Below are 18,665 nucleotides of genomic sequence, written 5' to 3' on the forward strand. Positions count from 1 at the left end.
TTCAGATCATAGTAAGAAGTCTGGAACTTGACCTTGAGAAGTAGGAAACAACTGAAGAATTTAAGCACTGACATGATCTGATTTTCCATTTTTAAAAATTGCTTTTTGGCGTGTAGAAATGGAACTAATATCAAAGCAGGGAATATTAGAGGCAAGAAAACCAGTTAGACTGCTATCCTGGATGAGAAAGGACTATGGCTGAACTAGAAAAGAAACAAAATGGGGAACAGTCTGTGTGCGTGTATACACAGTTAGTAATGGTGGGCAATTCGAAGTAAAAAATGATGGCTAGGTTTCTGATTTAGGTAACCAGATAGAGTAACAGTGCCCTTTGGTGCACCAATGAACAGCTGAGGATGGTTGCTTAGGACGTGATAAGGACATGCTTCTGAGATGTCCACAGGGCAGCTGGAGGCACTGTTCTAAAAACTCATGTCAGAGGTCGAGGGAGAAATAAAGAGTCCTCAGCAACAGCTGGGAAGGTAAAAGTTAACAAGAGGAACGAAGAGGGCCTAGAACAGAATGCTGACGAACACCAATAATTAAGGGTGGGCGCATGAAGGGGAGCTCACCAGGTTAAGTGAGAGGTAGTAAGAAAACCTTAAGATGTGAAGCCAGGACACCATGGAATGATCATTTCTAGGAAGAAGTGCTTATCAATGCCCAACAGAGAGGTTCAGTGAGAAGAGGGACTAAGTAGAGTCCACTAGAATCAGTAGTGAGATGACTACACATATACCTTGGTAAGAAGAGCCTCAGGAGCGATAGGTATAAAGCCAATGTGGCAAGGCAAGCTGAATGATAATGGAAAGTCAGGAAGAGCAGACACATTTAAATAGTTATGCTATGAAAGAAAAGGCAACAGGATAGTACTGAGAAAGAAAAAAAATGCGTTTGAGGGAGGGGAATGCATGTGTATGATTAATCTTAAAAGATGGGAGAGACCTGGCCAAATTTGGGGGGGAAAGGCAGAGAACAAACAGATGTGATGGCAGAAGGCTGAGGCAATCTGCATCTGTGAAGAATGCGGGAAGGCCATGTGCAGAGCACAGGTATGGGTAGGGTAGCAGGGTGGGGGTTCAGAAAAGTGAAGGAACACTATGAAGAAAGAACACCGCCTAAGGAAAGACAGGATCTGCTGGGCAGCACTGAGAGCAGGCTGCAGATTAGGAAGTTAAACTCAACCCTCAGCTCTGCAGCTATGTGATTTTCTCCCAGCTACATTAAGCAGCGTGACACAGGCTCCAAGTGTGCGTACAGGGATCTGACTTTGCCAGCTGGGTACACCAGGAAAGCTGGGGAGCTGGCGAAGGAGAGCTGAGCTTAAACATGCTAGAGTGGGTAAAAAGCGAAGCCAGCAGGGGGCTGGCAAAGGACCGGGTGGCAGGTCAGTGAGGCAGAAGAGCAGTGCAAAGGAAGTAACAGCATGACAGGGCAGAAGAGGCCCCCATGGAAAAGGAGACAGCAAGAGCAAGAATAGGAGGAAAACCAGTGGTTAGGGGAAGTAAACACCGTAATTCAACCCTCTTGGCTACCCACAAACACAAGCCTCTGGGACCCATCCATTGCTCTCCAGTCTGGTCCTCTACTCGGCTGCTACTCTCCCTTGCTCCATCCAGCCACCCACTACTTACCTTCCTACAACCTTTCCACTGCCCTCTGGAATGTCAGCTCCATGGAAAACTGCACTGAGCTTTTCCTTTCACCTCCCCTGTGGAAACTGAACTCCTGAAAATGCCACCTAGCCTGACTGCTGCTAGGTAGCTGCTCCTACACCTGACTTGCAGGACTAGAATCACTGACAAATCCTGTTGTCCATCCTCATGTACCAACACCAGCAGCCCCTATCTCCCAGGGCACTTCCCTTGACTGCCAAATACCAACTCCAGGACGGTTTCACTCATCCATGAAACATTACTGGCACCTCACTTAGTCTCTATTTTATGTCCCGCTATCATGATTCCTTATTCTTATATGAGTGCTCATTATTTATGTGGACAACCACCCCAAAATTCTCCATGCCTACTCTCTAAGCAGCTGAGCCCCAAGAGGCACTTAAAACTCCCTGTAGTAGGGGCACCTGGGTGGCTCAGTTGGATAAGCGTCCAATTTCGGCTCAGGCCATGATCTTGCAGTTTGTGGGTTTGAGCCCTGCATGAGGCTCTGTGCTGACAGCTCAGAGCCTGGATCCTGCTTGGGATTCTGCGTCTCTCTCTCTGCCCCTCTCCCGCTTGTACTCTGTCTCTCTCTCTCAAAAATAAACAAACTTTAAAAAAAAAAAAAACACAAAACAAACCTCTCTGTGGTAGACTCACAGCAAAGGGCTCAGCCCTTACCATCCCGAAAATAAACAAGATAACTGAATTAAACCAAACTAAAAAAGCAGGTTGTGGGAGTCATGGTTTCTATAACTATAGTTATTACTATAATTGTAACTAAAATATAGTTATATTTGATTACCCAAATCTTTTCAACAGTAATTAAGAAAACACGACAAGAATACGACAGAGTTAGTTCTTAGTGCCTCTATGCCCAGTTCTATCTCCATAGTTCTTTTTTAATTTTTTTTTAATCTGAGGGTAGCCCGCAATTCTAATTCATGATTCCAACTTGTGAAATGTTCTGCCCCAGTCATCAATATTTCTAAATAACCGGTCTTCACTGATTAGGCCCCTCATTATTATAACCATATCACCTACAGAACCTCATTTCAGATCTAGAAATATCATCACTCTTTTTTAAAGAAAGGGGAAGAAATGAAAATTACTATGTTACTTTTGCTCAGAATTTTATTAAAATATCTTAAGAAAAACAAGGTAACTATCACCAATATTTAAGATTCTTCTAACTTTATTCATTCATTAGGGATCTAGAAACTAGTAATTTACATACTGACTTCACATTAGAGCAATTCAAAATTTGGGCCATAAAAATTGTAATCCAACCTTGCTGGTATTTACAGAACTTGTGTGATGTTCTAAAATTGATCACTTAAAATCAGGTTCTCTGATAACCAGTATCTTTACTGCTTAGTCTAAAAATCGGTATCAAATAGGAGCTCCTGGGTGGCTCAGTTGATTAAGCGTCCGGCTTCGGCTCAGGTCAGGATCTCGCGGTTTGTGAGTTCGAGCCCCGCATCAGGCTCTGTGCTGACTGCTCAGAGCCTGAAGCCTGCTTCAGATTCTGTGTCTCCCCTTCTCTCTGCCCCTTTCCTGCTCATCCTCTGTCTCTGTTTTTCAATAATAAACAAAAAAAATATTTTTTTTAAATCAGTATCAAATAAAATAAGTAAGGGATATGGAGGAAAGTGATAGGGACTAAATACAAATTTCTTGGTGAATATTAACTCTAGACTAATGGTGTGAGAGTTGTGCCACATTTCCTGTCAGAGCCATTAGATAAAATGTGCCATTCAGATAACAAGTCAGCTGAGACCCCACCAAGTCTATGGGATGCCATGCTCTACAAGAGACACCAAGGCTTTCTCCAACGGCCAGGAATACATCCCCTCTTCTATCTATTTCAGACCCAGGACTATTAGTCCTTTTCTCTCAGCGTAACACTCTTCAGAATGCCATACATTCCTCTGGGAGCTCCTGTGCAGGGCTTAGTTCTCTGGCCCCTGGGCCATCCTCCACTGTCATCCCTCCAACTCATGACCTCATAGGAATCCAATGACAGAGCAATGGCCAAAGCATACACAAAAGTGAGTCTCAAAGATGCTATGGAGTTCTCAAACTGTCAATGGCAATTAATCTTTCCTGTTTCGGGATAAGAATAAGCCCTGTAGAGAAAGTGTAAATACCACAATTACCATATATTAAACTGAAAATAAATCACAGGACTTATATTTTATTGGGGCAGGAGGCCCTCTCTATGCAGCTCTTTGCCTGTGTGGCTCTTTGGAAAGATAACCTCATGTACTCTATAAGAAAATTCTAAATTTTTGTCCTCCCACTACAGACCTTTTCAACACACAAGTCAGAAAGAAACAGCATAAAAAAGTAACTAAATCATCATGGCAAACATTTTTTTTCTTTTTGTCTTCAAAGAAATAATGTAGCTACTTTTTTCTTAAGGACAAATCATTTTACTTTTTATTTTTATTTTTTAGAGAAAGTGTGCACACATAAGTGGGGAGGATGAGGGAGAAGGGAGGAGAAGGGAGGAGAAGGGAGGAGAAAGGAGAAGGGAGGAGAAGGGAGGAGAAGGGAGGAGAAGGGAGGAGAAGGGAGGAGAAGGGAGAAGGGGGGAGAAAGAGGGAGAGGGGAGGAGAGGGGAGGAGAAGGGAGGAGAAGGGAGGAGAAGGGAGGAGAAGGGAGGAGAAGGGAGGAGAAGGGAGGAGAAGGGAGGAGAAGAGAGAAGGGAGAAGAGAGAAGGGAGAAGAGAGAAGGGAGAAGCGGGGAGAAGGGAGAGGTAATATCTTAAGCAGGCTCCACACTCAGCTCGGAGCCTGATCCCATGACTGTGGGATCATGACCTGAGCCGAGATCAAGATTCAGACTCTCAACCAACTGAGCCACCGAGGCACCCCAATGTAGTTATTTTTTAAATCACAAATCTACTGAGGAAGAACTAGTCCTGAGCTGATTTGCAACACATTAAAGGAAATTATTACATACCGGATGACAACAGCCTATTAAGTATAAAAAAGGTTAATATCTCAAGTCACTTTTCACTTAGTTTTAAACCAAGCAGTAAATTATTACCTTGTATTTAGTTTTTTCAGTAAGAATGTTTTAAAAAAACTTTAAAAAGTAGGGGAAGAAGGGGGCCTGGGTGGCTCAGTCGATTGAGCATCTGATTCTTGACTTCGGCTCGGGTCGTGATCCCAAGGTTGTGGGATCAAGCCCCACGTGAGGTGCTTGAGCGTGGAGCCTGCTTAGGATTCTCTCTCTCCCTCCTTCTGTCCCTCCCCCCACTCATGTACCCTCACTTTCTCTCTAAAATAATAAAATGAAAAAAAAATTTTTTTAAAGTTGGGGACGAGGGGGTCAGAAATCTAAAATCATATATAGTCCATACAAAACAGGTAAAAATAAGTGGAACCTGAACAAATTTATCTCCTTCACAAGACTGCTACATTGACTTTAAAGTGCTAATAAGAGAAACATGGCCAATCTAGCCCAAATATAAAAAGCCCTACACTAAGAACAGGAAACAAGATTTGTTTCTCTGCACTACAACTAGTGTTATGGACAAATCAAGATTATCATCTGTATTTCAGGGATGGGAACATGTTCAATAATCTACCTTCTTGACAAGAAGGCCGATGGGAAAAAAACTATCATTTCTGTATTAGTTTTAATTTCCTTGGGGGCCGGGGGAACACTCTAATTCAGTTTATCACAATTACAAGCTTTCTACACCAAGAGTACTTCAGACTTCTGCTGGTCTTAGCTTCATCTGCATTTACGTTCACAGTGAGCTATTACTAGCAATACATAAAAATTAAGCCATTTTCAGATCTGATAGTTTCCTAAATATGTCCAATGCAAGAGTTACCTGGGGGTGATTACTAAAAACAGGTTTTTCAGACCCCATACCAGATCTACTTACAGAATCTTCAGGGAGAAATCTAGGATTCTGAATTTTTATCAGCACCCTGGGTAATTTTGACACCCAGGTCAAGTATCGGACATTCCTGTAGCCAGAGCAACTCATTCCAGGGGAGGACAGTAAATTAGAAATTCACAGATTAGGTCCATTAGTCACCTGCTTCCTTACTCAGCCTACTTCAGCATGAATATATTAGCATAATGCCCGCTAGCATTCCTGAAGGCCTGTGTGCTATATTCTGTACTAAGTACAAACAATAATCTTTCGGGGTGTATACTAGTTTTATTCCAGTTCCACAGACAGGGAAACAACTGTCATTTATCGGAGTTCACACAGTATGTGAGTGGCTGCTGCTTCAAAACAAGATGCTTGCTGGCAGCAAGCTGCCACCTACAACACTATGCGATTCCAGCACCAACCAAGAGAAAAGTAAACACATGGCAAGAGTTGAAATGGAAAGTTGAGATCTTCTGTTGACCAGTGGCTTTCTTAATTTCAATTCTTTTTCTTGGTTAAAACTAAAACTAAAGAGTAAAAACTCTTTTGCATACTGGAGCATCACATAATTGCTTAAGGATCCTAAACAGAGTGGGGCTCTGGACATCATCTGAGATGCTGCTACAGATTAACCCCTGAATAGTCAGTTCAGTGACTGGGTTTTTATTTTGTTGGGAGGGACAGTAGGATAACTCAGATTAACCATCAGAACATTTATCTTAAACTAAAACCACAAGAATGACATCTCATTGATGCTAACAGTTCAAATCTCAAAACTATAAAATTGGCAAACAAGCATAAATTCTGTTAACACTTTGTTGTGGCACTGTTAAGTATATTCAAAATCTGCAAGATGGGTTCCCATTATGACAATTGTATCAAGACTAGAGAATATTAGACGTTTTCTTTATTACTCACATACTTGCATTTAGAAAAAAGGACTTTCATGAGCCAATAAATGGCTTCATAAGAAAATGTCATCGGGATCTGTTGAACAGTGATGACCATGTCTTATGATATACAAAAATCTACACACAATTTATGGCCCAATACATACATATGTTCTCTATATATTATATCCTAGAGAAATTAATCACACACATGTATCAAGAGACATACAAGAAATGTTAACGGTAGCATCATTAGGAACAGCACTCTAAATGTCCAAAAAGAGAATGGGTAAGTCAACTGTGATATATTCATACAGCGAATACTAAATAGTAAAAAATGAACGAACTAAAGCCATACTTATCAACAAGAATAAAACTTAAAATGTTGAAAAAAGTTACAAATGATTACCTTTTATGTAACACCAATTAATATTAAAACATGCTTGTTTACAGATATGCAACAAATGCAGTAAAAATATAAATACATACACAGGAATACCAATATCAAATACCAAATTCAAGACAGCTTTGGAGTGGAGAGGGAAAAGGAAGGGGAACAGAGTTGAAGCCATGGGTGTTTCCCCCTCACATATTTTTTGTCACATTTCATTTCTTAAGAATGGTGGTAAATACCTGAGTGATATACTCTTAAAATTTTGTATAACTGAGGGGTACCTGGGTGGCTCAGTTAGTTAAGAGGTTAAGTGGTTAAGCTTAAGCGTCCAACCCTTGATTTCGGCGCAGGTCATGATCTCACGGTTTGTGAGTTCAAACCCCCATACTGGGCTCCATGCTGACAGTGCTCACACACACACACACACTCTCTCTCTCTCTCTCTGCCTCTCCCCTGCTCACACACTCAGGCGCGCGCTCTCTCTCTCTCTCTCTCAAAATAAACTTAAAAAACATTTTTTTGTGTTACTGAGATTCAAAAACACAACCAAAAATAGAATTAAGTACACAAAGACTAGTGATGTTTTAAACAGCCAAGCTAACAATTACTTGAATCTTAAAATGTGATGCTATCCCCAATGCTGGTAACTTTAAGGATACTTTAAGACCCCACAACCTGCATTATTAGGTTGAAATATCTGAAACTGCTGGGTTTGTTATAGGTCAAAAAGTCAAATATTGGGGCGCCTGGGTGGCGCAGTCGGTTAAGCGTCCGACTTCAGCCAGGTCACGATCTCGCGGTCCGTGAGTTGGAGCCCCGCGTCAGGCTCTGGGCTGATGGCTCGGAGCCTGGAGCCTGTTTCCGATTCTGTGTCTCCCTCTCTCTCTGACCCTCCCCCGTTCATGCTCTGTCTCTCTCTGTTGCAAAAAAAAAAAAAAAAGTTAAAAAAAAAAAAGTCAAATATTAACAATTCCATGTGGTTTAAACTAGTATTAAAACTCTCTCTATAAAAAACAAAAGTTAGGGCGCCTGGGTGGCTCAGTCGGTTAAGCGTCCGACTTCAGCTCAGGTCACGATCTCACGGTACTTGAGTTCGAGCCCCACGTCGGGCTCTGGGCTGATGGCTCAGAGCCTGAAGCCTGCTTCCGATTCTGTGTCTCCCTCTCTCTCTGCCCCTCCCCCGTTCATGCTCTGTCTCTCTCTGTCTCAAAAATAAATAAACGTTAAAAAAAAATTTAAAAAAAAAAAGTTAAATTTTGATGTGTTCTCCAAGAATTTACTACGCAGTGGTCTACATTTTAATGGAAAGACTAAGAAACAAGGAAATAAAACTGAAATAGAATGGACCATTTGTCAATGGATAAAATATGAAGATAAATTTCCCAGTATACAGAACAAATATATAACTTAGAAACACATATTGCACAAAATGTGGTCAACCTACTGTCCTTTGATATAAAATATTACTGCTTAATTTTTAAAAGTACTTACACATAATAAATCCTTAAAAGATCCTTGTTGAGCAAAGCAAGTCTTTATACATATAAAAATTGAAGTCCAGAGGAGAAATACCTTGTCCAAGGTCAAGGTCAAATAGTTAGCAGTCTAAACCTATTTAAAACTAAATCTAGGTCCTGCTCCAAAATTAGTCACGATAAATTAATCAGAAGTTCAACCAGAGATTTTTATTTTGTTCCAATCAAAGATTATGAAAGGAAGAATTAAGGACAAATGATCTGTGGAGTTCTGTCTTCTTTTTTATTTCTTAACAATTTCAGTATAACAAGTTCTAAGCCCATTATTATTTTTGCAAAACTCATTTGCCATAAACATATTTTAGGTAGTGATTTACAGGATTAGCTCATAAAAGCCAAGGCTATTTATAATTTAACTATAAAACTATATTCCTTCTGTAGCACTAAAGAAAATACACACTACAAAAGTAGTCTCTCCATCCCCTCACCCTCTTTTCTCAAACTTAAGAACTAGTGCTTTAAGAAAAAGGTTTAAATGAGAAAGAATGCTGAAAAAGTACTGAGGAACACACTGCAGGACAGTTGGAGTTGGAGGGAAGGTTTTTAAAAGTAATGCAATGGTTTTTTTTAGTGAATAAATATCACTCTTCAGAATTATTATAGAGCCCAGATAAATTATGCAAGACAGGGATAGAGATTTTCCTGAGATACGAGAAGCAGAAACTGAAAGAAAAGGGTTGGAGAAGACAAACATGAGAACTACTGGAGAGGAATGGACAGGGACACTGGCACCCCTAGAAGCAGAAGAAACAGTGCAGCCCTTCTTAGGAACAGCCCCAGGGGGCAGGTGTAATCAGCTCCCCCCCCCCCATACTGCAAGGTTGCTATACAGATTAAGTGAGGGAAACCCCTGGAGAAGGGGAGGGTGGGAGAGTATTAAGGTCATATGAGTAGTTTTTAATGTATGTTAAGCATTTTTAACCCAAGAAATAGGTATACTGAAATCTACCTGTGCCTACAATTAATTCTCATTTTTGCTTCCTTCATATTAGGAAAGATGAATGACAGACACGCTACCCACATCTCCTCTTCAGTTGTAAAGGGCACCCTGGATAGTCACAATCATCGAAAGCCAGATGTGTCTAGTTGGCCTGCTCTCCTCGGCAAGGTCCACTACAAGGAAAACAGCTGCCAGGACACATGCACGTACACCGTTAGAGAAGGGGGAGGGGAGGGAGACCAACCTGCCTCCGCATTCAGCTCCTCTAGAAGCCCGCTGGTCCTCCAGGTAGCTCCTGTGTCCTGGCCTCCTACAGAATTACTGTGCTCTTGAACTACCGCAGCCGCCAATAAATTGTCCACATTTACCACTTCTGGGTCAGAGCTGGTGTCAGACATATCATAATGAGCTACAACTGGAGGTCCATCTAGGGAGGAAAGAAAATGTATACTTGTATCTAACTTGTGGGGTGAAAAATACTTCTGCAACTAAGAGCCCTCTAAATGCCAGTTGCCTTTATCTTATTACTCTACCTGGTCAGAAAAGCTGCACTTTATACATCTAATATTTTGTACATGATGTGAAAGTGGAAAAGATAACCCAAGCTTATAAGATGAGGGGCACATTTGAAAAGGAGAAAAGGAGTGTTATTATGAAGAACAGAAGACAAGACTGTACTGAACAAAGTTACACTGAATTCTCGTCACATTCCTATAGAGCAAAAGACTATGAAAAAGGAGAAGACTCCACAGAGAAAATAAAACTGATTTTTTAAGGAAAAAAACTGATGCAAACTATTAAAAGTCAATTTATAGTTTTTCAGAGAATGAATCTAGTTCTTTCTCTTAGTAGCTAATACTTAAAAAGTCACTGTTAGATTCAAAGAAGAAAGTCAAATACATATTTTTCTATTCTAAAGAAATAAGGTTAACATTAGGAGCTCTACTTGACTATATCCAATAAAGCCCTTTAAAAATACCGGGGATCAGGGCACCTGGGTGGCTTGGTCGGTTAAGCACCCGACTCTTGGTTTCGACTCAGGTCATAATCTCACGGTTCATGGGATCTCATGGGATCAAGCCCCACATCGGGCTCCACGCTGAGCAGGAGTCTGCTTGGGATTCTCTCGCCCTCTCTCTCTGCCCCTCTCCCACTTGTGCTCGTGCTCTCTCTCTCTCTCTCTCAAAATAAACTTTAAAAAATAAAAATATCAGGGGTGTTATGCATTTCATAACAAAAAGACAATACTCTTTTCTACAAAAAGAAACACTTTCTCTACAAAAAGAAAACTTTTTCTACAAAAAGACAATACTCACAAAATCCACCTTCAGGATTTTGCTTGGGATGTCTTGTTAGGAATATCTAAATTTTCTTTTCCCTGAGAAAGACAACCAGCTCACATTCCAAGGCAACGATACGCAACCTTATGGGTTATTTTAGAGGAAGATATTAAAGTTCTGACTGGAAAAAAAAAAAAAAAAAAAAGATCCCTTCTACCTCCAAATCACCCTAACTAGCCGAAAAAGGCAGCTGATTTCCAAAGAAATTAAACCGCAGTGATTCATGCTAAAATAACTCAATAATCATGCTTGTAGAATAGATACATGCTTTAAATGCTAATGCTACCCTTTTTCTCATAGCAAAAAACAAAAATAGAGTTTTCATTCAATTATGAAATACATCCCTTACTACCATCTTCATTTTAGAATAAAGCAGAAATAAAGGAATGCAGTTTCTCCCCCCAACAGCTATTTATAAAGTGCAGGCAAATTATTTATTTCCATAAAGATTTTTTAATATCAAGACTGTTTTACATTCAACACACCTATTTTATGAAACTCTGGACTATGAAGGAATACATATGCCAATGACTCATTAAAATAGAACACAATGAAAGATTAGTTTTAATACAAGCATCCATTGTGTGAATTGTGACTGAACAAAACATGAAACACATCTGGGATATTTATCCCTTAAAGCAAAGGTCCCAAACCAAAAGTTTATGTAGCAACATTTTTAAAATAAAAATAACCAAATAAAAGCAAACGAGTTGTTAAGTGCCACTGTATAAGAACAGACATGTCACAATATGAAATTCTGACGATCATTACAATTTCAGTTGACTACTTAAAGATAATTTTCAATTCCCCCAAAAGGGTAAATCAAGTTCAGAAAATTCGATAGTGTAGCCTCAGTATCAGTTGGTAATGGATTTTAGCTCACATAGCAAAAAATTAGTTCATGTTTGACGTTTTTCTTTTCTAAAAAAGAAAAGAAAGCTCTATTATTTATGGAGTTCTCGTCAGAGTTCAAAATGATTATTATGGAATCAAGATACTGTGTGATGTCCAAATACTTGGGTGCAGAAGATATGAGGGTCAAGTACAATATTGACTATTTGACCAAATGTTCTATTTTTAAAAGGGCTTTAGTTAAGTGTTGTTTTGCAAAAAAGTAAAGATTTATTTTAAAATTTACACCACTAGTACCATTCACCACCTCTTGCTCTCACATCCCTCCCCCCTACAACCACCAAATTGAGGCATCAGGTCAACAGTCAAGTCAAAATTGTACCACTCCTACATGTAGAATCATGCAAAGAGTAGAGTTGTATATGTACATGCAGAGTTAACATCACCTACCCATGGAAATAACTTGTCTGAAAGTCTTCATCAGTAGGAAATACAAGCATAAACTTGTTATCTGGCTTCATTCTTGTATCTTCCATATTTCCAAACAGCACACCTTATAGCTTAGCTTAAATTTAGTATTCATCATAAACAAAGACAGTGATATTTTCATATTTTAATTATACTTAAAAGTTAAATTATTATCAGTGTCATTTCTCATTTCCAGTCTATCCAAAACAATGACAAGTCAATACTATACAAACTTTAATAAAGGAATGGATGCCTTTCCATCTTTCTTCCAACTTGAAACCAAAATTAAGGATCTTATGTTCCAAGGTCATGTTACACTTATCATTAGCAAACCAAGATGAAATAAAGTAGGTTTAAAGCACTCAGTATTAGGGTTTGAACTTTAAACCACTAAGTAAATACGAGCTACCTGATGGTGATAATTTGTGATATTCTTTTAAAAGTGATTCTTGCTGCACAGCAGAAGTAAGACACAGGTAAGATCCTGTAGTAATTGTATCTGTCTTTTAAAAGAAAGAAAGGAAAAAAAAGCTACGGAGGAGGAGCTGGGAAAATTCAGCACATTAATAAGAGAAGCAGCAACTATTCTTCCAATTTGACTAACAATTCATTACAGGATGGAATAAACATGGAGATACTGTCCTCTCTTCCACTTGATTTTTCTCTATACTGTGAGAACAAATGCACTGCTACTAAGATTACTTTGGCTTTCAAAAGCATCAAAATAGTCACTTCAAGTAAAGTTACACATGGAAACATTTCCAATTTAAAAATTAATCATTAATGTAAGCACATTCCATGTTACATTTAAGGATTAGCCAAACTACACATTCTCCCATCTGCTAAACTTGAGGTCTGTCACAATCTTAAAACATAAATTTATAATAATGACTTCCTAGTTTTTCTACAATCCTTAATAGCATATCTCTATAAAGGTAAATGTTAACACAATTAGTTAATAACTAACTGGCCTGTGGTTAATCAAAGTGCTGTCTCTCCTCCTGATTGCAAGATTTTGAAAATTTTGCTGCTCATTACAATTACAAGGCAAAAAATTAAAAGTCAAGCAATCCACTGACTTAAGAACATCGATTCATCCATTTTATGCTAGAAATAGGTTTGTACCCTCTCAATTACATCCTAGCCTACACACAGGTTCTAACTTTTCAAATAATAAAATACAGATGTATCTGTGTCATCACACATTTCTGACATAGTGAAGTTTACTCTTTTGTGGTTAGCCTTCTCTACTACTGTCATCAAGTGTTTAATTTTATGAATTAGTTTTCTTTCAACCTATTATTTTCTTCTTTAAAAAATGTTCTTTAAATCTCACTGAGAGAATGTGAAACAAAACAAAAAAGCAAAACAAAACCAACATCCTTTACTGCATTTATCCCTGACAAACCCCTTTTAGAATTTCACTACCAAAAGCACAAAATTTTTAAAAATGATGTAAGGTAATACATAATTTACCACTCTTGTTTTACAGATGAGAGATCTGAGTCCTAATTAGGTGGAACCAGAAATGAATTACATGACAGTTGTGCAGTGTTGAGAGAACTGGAAATATACAAGACGGAACAGCATAGGAAGTACGTACAGATTTTTGGCAGCCAACATACAGGTTGAAGTCCTGCCTACTACTACTTAGCTCTAGGACTCATTTCTTCACAGAGTTATGGCAAGAGTTAAAGATGACATACCAGCAGAATACTGGACCACTGCCCCATCTTTCCACTATAATTAGCACCTGCCCTATTTTATTTGTTTGCTTATCTTTTTACATGTAAATTATACTCTACAGGGCCTGCATGCAAGAAGCTTTGAGAAAAGGGGCACCTGGGTGGCTTAGTCAGTCATGTGTCTGAATCTTGATTTTAGCTCCGGTCATGATCTCATGGTTCATGAGATCGAGCCCCAACGCTGGGCTCTGTGCTGACAGGGCGAAGCCTGCTTGGGATTCTCTCTCTCTGCCCCTCCTCCTTCTTTCTATCAAAATAAACAAACTTTATTTAAAAAAAAAAAAAAGCAGGAGCAGCTATGAGAAAACATCCCTGACTGGGTTGGTGCCTCACACTGGTCATAGATTAACCCCACTTATTAAGCAAATGCTTTCCTGGGATTACTGAGATCTTCACAAATGGGCTTTTGTATGTTTCTTTTTGTTTGAAGTGTAATGTCAGCTTGGGTGTGTTCATATAAAAGTGTTTCATACCCAGAGATCATTTTTGGATTATTTCATATTTTGCACCATCCTAGCCTACAGAGCCTCCCACTAACACAAGTGTCAGTCTCCCAGTATGAGGTCTAATTAGATCTGAGAGATGGGAATTCCTCTAGTATCTCAGACACCCTAGAAACGCACTCCTCCTTCTCTCTCTCTATTGGTTAAGTCTTGGGCCCAAGGAAAGGTGGGGCAATGGCCCAAGACACACTTTGCCCCTTCAACTCCCATTTCTATAACTATAGTAATATACAACAAAGCTCAGAGAAAATTCCTTCTGTCCTCCCCAGTATAGCCAATCTCCTGAAACCCTTCACTAGGAGAGAAAAAAATCTATCTTGTTACTGCGAAATGATCCCATATAAGCTCTACTGCCACAGTCATTAAAGGGCCTATGCCCAGGGCCATTATCTATCTACAACATCATGAGAAAGGTGGAAATCACACTTGGCCTCAATCCAGATAGATTCAAAAAAGCTACACCTGAAAGAAGCATTCTTGGGAATTACCTAGCCAAGCGGTCTAAGAAGGGAGAGTATATGTGGCAGTGGGCAAGTGAGAGAATGCAGTGTGGGGGGAATAAGGAATTGAGGGGAAGGACAAACCTGAAGAGCTGCAGGAGGAAATTTGCATTTTGGCAGAACCTACTCAAGAAAAAAGGCGTTTTCATTCCATACCAAAATACTTACCAAGGTGAAAATCTGTATTTGCGAATATAAGAGAAAAAATACTTGAGAATACTTATGCTGTATTTTTATTACTATCAAAAATATATATGCACACATAGAACAATGTGAAAAAATAAAAAGCAGTCATTTTCAAAGCAGCTGTTGAAAAAGACAAATAATTACATCTACCAGAAAAAAACAAAAAGCTACACAGAAAAGAGCCATCTCTAAAAAAAACAGCTTTAAATACCAAAATCTGTGTGTGTCTATTTTCTCCAGAATAATATCAAACGCTATTTCAGTAAAAAGAAAAATGTCTGAGAAAACAGAGCTCAATGGAAATTAAATGCAATATACAATGAAATTTTATGTTTAGGCATTAAGTCATTTTCACTTTTTTAATTAAATTTTTACTAATTTGTTTTTTAAGTAATCTCTACACCCAATGTGGGGCTTGAACTCAATATCAAGAGTCGCATGCTCCACTGAGTGAGCCAGCCAGCCAGGCACCTGGCATTATGTCATTTCCAAAATAAAACTGTTTTTGTACTTTTTTCATTCTACTCATCTCAATTATTAAAATTTTAGACATTATAAAGTTTGCAAGGTGGGAATAAAGTTTTAAGGACTACATCTGTCCTTATATCATACTAGTAAATGACAGGTCATTTTGTTCACCCAGGAAAGTTACCTATGATACTGATTAAGAGTTAATTTTTGAGAGGATCAAAGATGAGGTAAAAGCAAATATTCAAGATTATCAGAGTAGTTAGAAAGTTGATCTCAAGAAAGAAAATTTCATTTTAACATTTCACCACTAACTACAAAGTTGGGAAAATTGGGAGGTTATTCATAAGATAACTCGGGTCACGTATCTGGATATTCAACAAAGCCTAAAAGTTCGGAAAACAGGGCACCTGAAGAGGTCACCATCTTTCAATTTATCTTCCTATTTCAGAAACAAACTCATGACCTACTGCTTTGAGGATTCAGAGAACAAAACTGAAATATCTGTACCATGTACACAAAGAACACAAAAATTAGATATGATTTTAGCCACATCTCCATCTCTATGATCCCTGTTAAAGATATCTCCATTCCAGCTTTCTGATTATTCCCTGAAGTAGTCTAAACTCTATTTTCCAAATATTCCTCAATTTTTAATAGGATAACTCAGTAGAACATGTAAAGAAAAAGAATCTCAACCTTTTATGTTAACACTGGTATTATTACCTTTTTCAATATAGCAATTACAAAAAAACCTGAAAATCATCTCAAAAACATCATGTAAAATCTATTAATTATTCTGACCACAAACTAATATTGCATAATGGAAAAGCAGGTTTCTTGACTCCCAAACACCTAATGTGAATTAACTGGTAGACAATCACTAATATAACAACCAATGCTATCCTCAATAGAGTAACAAGAAACACTTCTTTTTTGAAACTTTTATTTATCTAGATTAATTGTTACACTTCAAATGCAGTTAGGTAAAATATATAAAGAAAGTGCAATAAAATAAAAATCAGTTATTTAATAACATTCTTTCCAAATCTCAAAGTTGTAAGAGTTTATTACCAAAGAATACACTTCCTCATAGATTATTACTCCTTCATTTTTTAGGATGTCTTCTATTTTATGCTGTAGTAAATTTAATGTAAGATCTACTCAATGCCAGTAATAATAGTTTGTTTTCAATCCCCACCAACCTTCCTAAAATTCAGAGAAATTAAAAACAGAAATAAAAAAAAAAGAGAAAAGTGTAGAAACTCCGAAGTTATTCACGTTGTGTACAATCCATGTATCATACAACTGTTCTGGACAAATTAAAAAAACAAATTTCTTATCTGTACACTGATTAAGGACATAGATGTCATTTATGGAGAGGATTTTGAGAAGAATTTTTCTTCAAGAACAATTTTTACTGAACAATTTTCATAGTAAAAAAATTTTAAGTTTAATAAATTTGCTCAAATTGTTTTGATGCTGTATTTTCTAACATGTGGCATTCCACAAAATCTCTTTCACTGTACTCTCACTGTATCATTTAAATAATTCAAACTGGAGAGAGGGAAATAAATATAAGCTAAACAAAATGTAACAGGTACAATTACTTTAAAAGGTCACCTTCTACGAGACAGCTTGCCTATAATCTGTTATTCTAAACAAATGATGACAGGAAGAAGCCTGTTCACCATCTTACCTACAACTTTCATGTAGCTGTATCATTAGGCAAATTCAGCTATATATTAAAAATGAAAATTATCAGTGATATCAATTTGGGTGCTTTATTTGCTCAACAAAAGGATTCGCTACAGCATTTCTTCCATTAACAAGCAGATTTAATCGTTTAAAATTATTTCATTTCTAATATTCTGACTTGCACACAAATTTTAAGTAATAAATCTTATGTAAATTGAGATATACCTAGACTCAGAGACCTGGGTCTCTGCTGTTAAATCTACATAACACTGTAGAATGACAAAAGCAATGAAGCAAAATTATTCTTTTACTCAGTCTGCTAGTGAAATAAACAAGAGGTCAAAAACCTTTACATGACAAAAACAAAATCCATAAAAAGTAACTTTTTTCTCCAATTTTATCACCCCAACTAGGTTTATATGTGGGCAACTCTTACATACATGAATGGATATTATATTAATAAAAATCCCTGTAGACTATTCCATTGTTATCTGTCTCCAACAACTTGTCAAATGTAACAATAAAAAAACACAAAAATTAGTTATTTCAGAAGTGGGCATATGTGCACACGTGCAGACACACACACACAGACCAGACCCCTTGAGATAAGGCTCAATCCTCTGACTTGGTAACAAGAAAAAAGGTTTTTTTCTCTTGGAGCCCCAAAATGATAGAATCCTTTATTCTAAGTTAAAAAAAAAAAACAAAAAACACTTTATACAAGATATTAAATCTTAAGATTTTCATTGTGTTGTGTTCTAAATTGAAATTTTATTTGGGCTTTTATTACACTCATTTTTAATGATGTGCACAAAATATGCATCAATACAAGTAAGACAGTTATCATCTAACAAATGGCTCAAATAACCAGATCGTTCTAATCTGGTTAAATACTCTTAAAATTATTAAAAATCTAATATCCTAAACACTGAGTTAGTACAAACCAGGCAGAAAGTAGTCTGTAGACAGATTATCAGAAAACACATTTATCTTTAGTGAGGGGATAATGCCCCCTTTTAAATATCATCACCTAATTTCATGTGTACATATTAGAGAAATGGGATTTTATTCTTAAATAAAAAGTATTTCAACGACATCTAGATTAATGTTTTAGGTTGAAAGAAGTTTCTTCCAGCATTAGCCCTTTATATACTACAAAGAGGTCCAAACAGGATACATTCCTTAACCTTCTTAAAATTCTAGGAAAATTAAAGGAATTCAAAAGAAACAAATTAGGGAAGACCACTAGGCACTTCTCAAACAATACATACACGTACATAAAAATGCCACCACATAATCCATAAGTGATTCCCACTTCTTCGTTTTAGTACTTAAACGTACAACAGTCTCCCTTTAACCACAGTTTCACTGCCATGATTTCAGTTACCATCAGTCAACAATGGTCCGGAAACAGATGATCTTCCTCCTGACAAACGGTCAGAAGGTCAAAAGTAGCCTAACACTACATCACAGTGCCTGTATCATTCACCTCACTACTTCTCCTCACATACGCATTTTATCACCTCACATCATCACAAAAAGGGTAAGTGCAGTACAATATTTTGAGAGACCACATTCGCATAATTTTTA

General features: G+C 37.8%; 1 protein-coding gene across 10 annotated transcripts in view; it reads right to left on the reverse strand.

Moving 5' to 3' along the window:
- Positions 1 to 18,665, reverse strand: part of ARK2N (arkadia (RNF111) N-terminal like PKA signaling regulator 2N) — a 138,730-nt gene that overhangs the window by 68,592 nt on the left and 51,473 nt on the right. For 8 of the 10 annotated variants that reach the window (XR_007455373.1, XR_007455372.1, XR_007455375.1 and 5 more), the window contains exon 3: positions 9,560 to 9,742. The exons of the other annotated variants lie outside the window; for them this stretch is intronic. Coding sequence is in view for 3 of the 8 variants with exons in the window: in XM_049620146.1 (XP_049476103.1) it covers positions 9,560 to 9,742 (183 nt within the window). In the remaining 5 variants the exon portion in view is untranslated. The remainder of the gene's footprint in view (positions 1 to 9,559; positions 9,743 to 18,665) is intronic. 10 annotated transcript variants of the gene reach the window in all.

This window comes from Panthera uncia (assembly GCF_023721935.1).
Source record: "Panthera uncia isolate 11264 chromosome D3 unlocalized genomic scaffold, Puncia_PCG_1.0 HiC_scaffold_8, whole genome shotgun sequence".
In the NCBI taxonomy this organism is placed as follows: domain Eukaryota; kingdom Metazoa; phylum Chordata; class Mammalia; order Carnivora; family Felidae; genus Panthera; species Panthera uncia.